The 6,314-nt window shown below is 32.3% G+C and overlaps 2 protein-coding genes across 2 annotated transcripts; one reads left to right on the top strand and one right to left on the bottom strand.

Annotated features, from left to right (window-relative positions):
* The first annotated feature begins 2,149 nt into the window (after nt 1-2,149).
* On the top strand, nt 2,150-2,575 carry LOC17892404. Its single transcript, XM_023786145.1, has one exon. The coding sequence runs from the start codon at nt 2,150-2,152 to the stop codon at nt 2,573-2,575; it is 426 nt and encodes a 141-aa protein (XP_023641913.1).
* Nucleotides 2,576-3,976: 1,401 nt separating this feature from the next.
* On the bottom strand, nt 3,977-5,989 carry LOC17893775 (zinc finger MYM-type protein 1). The gene is made up of 5 exons (XM_023786144.1): nt 5,475-5,989; nt 4,790-5,387; nt 4,579-4,694; nt 4,114-4,390; nt 3,977-4,000 (listed from the first exon to the last, which is right to left on the bottom strand). Exons 1-5 carry the CDS (start codon nt 5,987-5,989, stop codon nt 3,977-3,979), a joined length of 1,530 nt encoding a protein of 509 aa, XP_023641912.1.
* Nucleotides 5,990-6,314: the final 325 nt, after the last annotated feature.

Below are 6,314 nucleotides of genomic sequence, written 5' to 3'. Positions count from 1 at the left end.
ACTATATATTGTTTTAATATATAGAAATACGAAACACTATATATTAATGAAGAAGAAATACAAAATAGAAATACGAAACATATATAGTGTTTTTCACTATATAAAACACTATATAAAAATACGAAACACTAGTGTCGAATGATCATTAATATTAATGAAGAAGAAATAGGAAACACTATGTTAATTATATAGAAATACGAAACACTATATATTAATGCGTTGTTCATTTATACCTATTAAGTGTTGATGGCCTAGCGGTTATGTAGTCAGTATAAAAGTGATTGGTTGGAGGTTCGAGCCTTGCTGTCGACATATTTTTAATTACCATCTAAGCGACCAAAACGACGTCGTTTTGCCACGTCATCAAGCGATGGATTTACGTGTCATCTGACGTGGAATCCACGTCGACGGAGAGTTAACAGCGTTACACATTTAACACGTTTTTGTATTATTCAGCACGAAATGAAATCTCGAGGTACTAAATTCAAATTTACAATAAGTCCAGGTATGATCTAGCACAATGACAAGTCAACTATATGAAATTAACATACCTAGATAGTCCAGGTATGAAAAAGCCCATGTTGAGAGTATAAAAACCTATCTAAATAGTCTTACTCATGAATTAACCAAATTCAGTCGAGTATATAACTAGGTTGATATATATACCCATGATTTCAAACAATATGACATTTTTTTGTTTTTTTTTGGTTTTTGTGTTAAAAATTATGTTTGTTTTCTCATATATAAATACTTGCGCATATGTTCAAGGTTTTTTTAATATAAATTTATTTCTCCATTATAATATAAATAGCTTCTATTAATTTTTTGTCAACAAATTTAGAAGATACGTATAGGGCTTAAACTGTATAGTATTTTTCATTTTGTATGATTGATTTGTATTTTTTTTTGAATGGGGCTAAAAAATACGTATAGGGCTAAAAAATAATGAATGGTAAAATTTAAAAGATTGGCTACTTGCAAGAATTTTTCCCCATATCTCTCTTCATAGCAGTGCAACTACTAGTGTTGAAGAATCTTACAAAGATAACATGATACTTAAAGTCACAAATATGTCGGCGATCTATAAATCTTTACAAAGTAAAAAAATAGATTGTCAAGACAAAACCAAATGTAAACAGCATGCTGAAATAAGCAAATAACAAATAACTCGTTATAACAAAAAACAACTTACAAAAATATTTCAATATCTAAAATAAATAACTTGCCAAAATAACTGTATTCAAGTAAAATTAATTAACGTGCCAAAACCAATCACTAGCAAAAGTAAATAACGCGCAAAAAAAAAATTAACTAAGATTGAGTCAATCGCGAAAACAAAAGTTAATTAAGATTGACTTAAATACAAAAATAAAAATAATCAAGATTGAGTCAATTGCGTAAATAAAAATTAATTAACATTGAACCAATAGCAAAAATAATAATAAATTAAGATATTGAGTCAATCGCTAAAATAAAAATTACTTAAGATTGATTCAATAGTGGAAATAAAATAAAATTAATATTGAGTCAATTACGAAAATCAAAAAAATTAATATTGAGTCAATAACGTAAATAAAAATTGATTCAATAGTGAAAATAAATACTAATTAAGATTTTCAATCAATCAAAAAAAAATAAAAAAAATTAAAAATCTCAATTGAGAAATTAAAACTAATTAAGATTAAGTCAATTGTGTAAATAAACATTAATTAATATTGAGTTAATAGCAAAAAGAAAAATTAATTAAGATTGAGTCAAATAATACACAATGATCTTAACTTTATATATTTTTATTAAACTGCCTAAATAACACAGAGTTCATTCAAGTGTTTTGACTTCAAAATTTATAAGATATTTTATTAACAAAATAAGATTAAGGTAGGAGTATCATGTTTGTAATTCTTAAGCTATAAAAGGAAGCTCTTGCTCACTATCAAAGCTCAGAACCATCATATTCTAGTTTCTTAGACATTTTCTTCTTAAAAAGTAGAGTATTTTCTTTCTTTCGTTAACATTAAATTTTATTTTTTCTTTAATCGTAGTAAACTTTTATCTTTTTCTCCATTTTTTTTATCTATTAGATTATTTTTTCCAGCCATAAGAAAAAATAAGTTATACCTAGAAAGTTTACTTTGATATTTTGATACAGATGAATGGAGGCGACAATACCACTCCTCCCGAACCAAGGCCAATGACTCAGGAGGCACCTGTTAACTCTTCCTTGCGGCCTTTGAACCCTTCCCCGTCGTCAGTCCTTCATCATCCACTAGGACCAGTGAGCCTTTCTCCATCAACTACTTTGAATGTGAACAGAAGAACTCAAGGCGAAAGCATTGAAACTTTAAGCGGACACTACAAGAGTATTTCAATGGACACCGGTCTCAACGACTTCTTGAACATACCGGTTTCTTCTGGTTATATCTCCTCTACCAGTTTGGTTGATGGAGATGACAATACTTTTGACCTCGGGTTTGCGGAAGACGTGTACACTGCTAATGAATTGGAGAAGATTTCAAAGTGTCCCAAACTTTCAAAGATTCAAAATGATCCTAAGAAAGTCAGAAGGTTTGCGTGACTAAATTGCTAATCTTTCTTTTATTTTTTCCATTTTTTTATCATACAATCTTTGGTTTTCTTTATCATACAACTTTTGGTTTTTAATCATACATTGTTTGGTTTTTAAGAATTATGGCAAACAGAGAGTCAGCTGAACGTTCAAATAAAAAAAAGGGACAACACATTACTGAGTTGGAAAGGGGGACGAAATTTTTTGAGAAGGAGAATGCTTTAATGATTAACAAGATGACGATGTTGGAAGTGAGACATCTGTCATATTGGGAACCATAAAATTTGTTATGACTAAAGTGTTCATGTAAGAAAATTATTGAATGTATATTATTGTTGCATGCAGAAAGATAAAATAGTGCTGCATGATAAGAAGAAGGAATTCAAGATTAGACTTGAATCGTTGGAAGAAGAGGAAAAAGTTCATAATGGTAAGTCATCTTAATTACTTATACTGTTTTTTTGGCAAGTTCTTTAGTAATGTTTTTGTTATGTATAAACAAAATAATTTGATTACATACAGAAATCGAAAAGCTAAAGGCAACAACAACGTTGACGGAAGAACTTAGCGTAGAAGCGCAATTGATGAAGGTGGTGTTAGCAGATAATGAACGATTAAGTGTAGAACTCCAACAACTGAAGATGTCAGCAAGTGAAGTTATGCAAAGCCACAAACTCTTTGAGGGATCAAACAAGCATCAAACTGATCCAAACATGCTCCAACAACTCAATGTCAACGAGTCCAATCAGCAAAACTAATTAAAGGGACTTGAGGTGATTTTGGAAATTGAACAAGGATTGAAGTGACATCTACTATATTTCTTAAGAATTTTTAACTTTATGTAATGTGAGGGTCATGTTGAGAGTATAAAAATCTATCTAAATAGTCTTTCTCATGAGTTAACCAAATGTAATCGAGTATAGCTAGATAGATATATATGCCCATGAGCAGGGGTGGATCTAGAAAATTTATTCAACGGGGGCAAAAAAATAGTAAAAACCATCAAATACTAAATTATTGAAAAACATAAAATTGTCATATAAAACTTTTAAAACATCTTACAAAACTACCCGACGCTCATTTAACAATTGAAACCTTTTTATCACATTTTCATTTGTGACCGCTTCAAATAATTCTTTTTCAATATAGCAAACAAGACAATCACTTAGAAATTGGTCTCCAATTCTATTCCGTGCAGCTGTCTTCACCAATTTCATTGCAGAAAAACATCTCTCAACACTTGCTGTAGCAACTCGTAAAGTTAGAACTAATTTCAAAAGCCTATAAACCAAGGGATGTGCAAGATGTTTTTGGGTTTTCACCATCAAACGGGAAAGCTCTCCAAGACTTTTCAGACTCTTAAATCGTTCATCTCTGCTCACATTGTCAATGTAGATATCAAGATGCTGCTCAAAAGACAAAACCTCCCCATAGCTGAAGTCATCTGGATAAAACTTAGCCAACCTCACCAATTTTTCTCTGTTAAATTCTTGGAATGAATCAAGAGGACTTAAAGAAGCCATACAAATAAGTAGATCAGTGTTTACCTCCGTAAAACGATCATTGAACTCCTGAAGCTGTAAATCTATAATAGTGTAGAAGCAGTTAACCTTATAATGATGTAGGTTGGTTATATTGGTTTTTCTTCTTGGTTTCCTTGGATCTACAAAAACGTCTTCCATGACAAGCAGTTCAGCATTATGTTTCTCACAAAAAGATGAAACTTTATTCATAAGTGAATCCCATCCATCATCTCTAAGCTTCTGTAATTCTCTCTTAGTAGATTCCACCAATGACATGGCATTCAAAATATCTTGGTCTTTCCTTTGCAAAGCCATTGACAAATTCTCAGTTAATCCCAAAATAAGTAGCATAAGTTGCATATAGAACACACAATCAAAAGTGTGAAAGTACTTGAGAAGACCATATGCTTGACGTTTTTAGAGTCTTCGACGCCTTCATTTTGGATATACTCAAGAACTTCAATGATAGAAGAAAACAACTCAACTAACCTTTGCAATGTTCTCTGATGAGAACCCCAACGAGTATTTCCAGGTCTTTGTAGCGAAATTTCTTGATTTAATCCAGTACCCGTGTTAATCTCACCACTACTAATTCCTTCCTGCACCTTTTTCGATAAGTTTCTCGAATCATGTCTTGTCTTTTACAAGAAGCTCCAACCACATTCACCAATGCAGAAATCATATCAAAAAAATCACCAACCTCAAAGTGTTTTTTTGCGATTGCCACCACCACCAACTGAAGTTGATGAGCAAAACAATGAACATAATATGCTGCAATGTTTTCTCTAACAACCAATGCTCTCAAGCCATTAAATTCACCTTTCATATTGCTTGCCCCATCATAACCTTGTCCTCTTAGCTTTTTCAAACTCAACCCGTACTTAGCAAATAAATTATCAATAGCAGACTTCAAAGATGCAGACGAAGTTTCTTTAACATGAACAACTCCAATAAACCTTTCTTTCACGTCTCCGCTCTTATCAACAAATCGAAATACAACTGCCATTTGTTCTTTGTGAGATATATCAGCAGACTCATCAACTAACAGACCAAAGACGCCATGATCAATTTCTTCAATAACCGATTTCACTACTTCTTCTGCAAAACAATTCACAATCTCTTTCTGAATCTTAGGAGCAATCATCTGGTTATTTTTCGGAGCATTATTCAAAATAACCTTACTTATAGCATCATTCTGTTCTCCTGTGTATTTCACTAGTTCCAAGAAATTTCCTCTATTGGCAGATTCTTCTGACTCATCGTGACCACGAAAAGACAATCCTTGTCGCAACAAATATCTGGAAGCATCAATTGAAGCAGTTAAACGAATGCGATACTCATTCTTCACCACATCGTTCTGCTTAAACAAAGCATGTTTGATAGACTGGGCTTGCTTCATCAAGTTATCACACTTCTCTACAGCACAATTGTGAAAACTGTTGGTTCCGCCTATGTGAGTTTCTAACCTTTCAGGCTTATTCCAGAGACAAAACCCTTCTTTCACAAATGCATCACTCTCACCTTGCTTCCGTCCGTCACCTTTAAATAAGTAGCAACACAAACAAAAAGCTCTGTCTGTTGATACACTATACTCTAGCCAAGTACCGTATTTTTCAAACCAAGCTGGATTAAATCGTCTTGTTGCATTACTCATCTTTGTTCTTTTAAAAGAATGACCAGAAGGTTGACATGGACCTCTAACAAGATATTTGCGTCTTACCTCGTCTCTTTGATTCGGATGATAACTCACTATCTCTTTTCTCTTAGCTGGATCCCAAGGCAGATCATCGACATTGGTGTTATCTGGATCCAATGGTTGATCATCGACATTGGTGTTAGCTGGATCCAGTGGTTGGTCATCAATATTGGTGTTAGCTGGATCCTGTGGTTGATCATCCATATTGGAGTGTGGCGTTGGTTTAGGAATTGGTTTGTAAAATTTTTTCATATTGGTGATTTAGCTATAAAACAAAAACATGTTATTAGTTAAAAATTTAGAAAACCTACAGTAATAATGTCACATCACACTATAATAATTTCTATAAAAAGCAGGAAAAAGACTCACCAATTGATATTTGTTGACTTGCACTTGTTAATCGTCGTGTACAGCAAAAATAACCAGAGGAGAAAAGAATAGGAGAAAAAATAACAACAAACTAGGTTTAGGTCTTTAATTTATTAAGTTAGTTATTTTAGGTTTATATATTAATATTTTTGTTTGCTAT

Source organism: Capsella rubella, unplaced genomic scaffold, assembly GCF_000375325.1.
Source record: "Capsella rubella cultivar Monte Gargano unplaced genomic scaffold, Caprub1_0 scaffold_3, whole genome shotgun sequence".
Taxonomy (NCBI): Eukaryota; Viridiplantae; Streptophyta; class Magnoliopsida; order Brassicales; family Brassicaceae; genus Capsella; species Capsella rubella.
The sequence above is the reverse complement of the archived record's forward strand: the minus strand, read 5'-3'. Positions and strand labels throughout refer to the sequence as shown.

Excerpts from the sequence above, each read along its gene's own strand:
- LOC17892404 (XM_023786145.1), top strand. The coding sequence starts at position 2,150 with ATGAATGGAGGCGACAATACCACTCCTCCCGAACCAAGGCCAATGACT.
- LOC17893775 (XM_023786144.1), bottom strand. The coding sequence starts at position 5,989 with ATGGATGATCAACCACAGGATCCAGCTAACACCAATATTGATGACCAA. Across the intron at positions 5,388-5,474 it reads AACTTGATGAAGCAAGCCCA|ATATTTGTTGCGACAAGGAT; the intron begins GTCTATCAAACA and ends TGATGCTTCCAG. Across the intron at positions 4,391-4,578 it reads CATCAGAGAACATTGCAAAG|GAAAGACCAAGATATTTTGA; the intron begins GTTAGTTGAGTT and ends GGCTTTGCAAAG.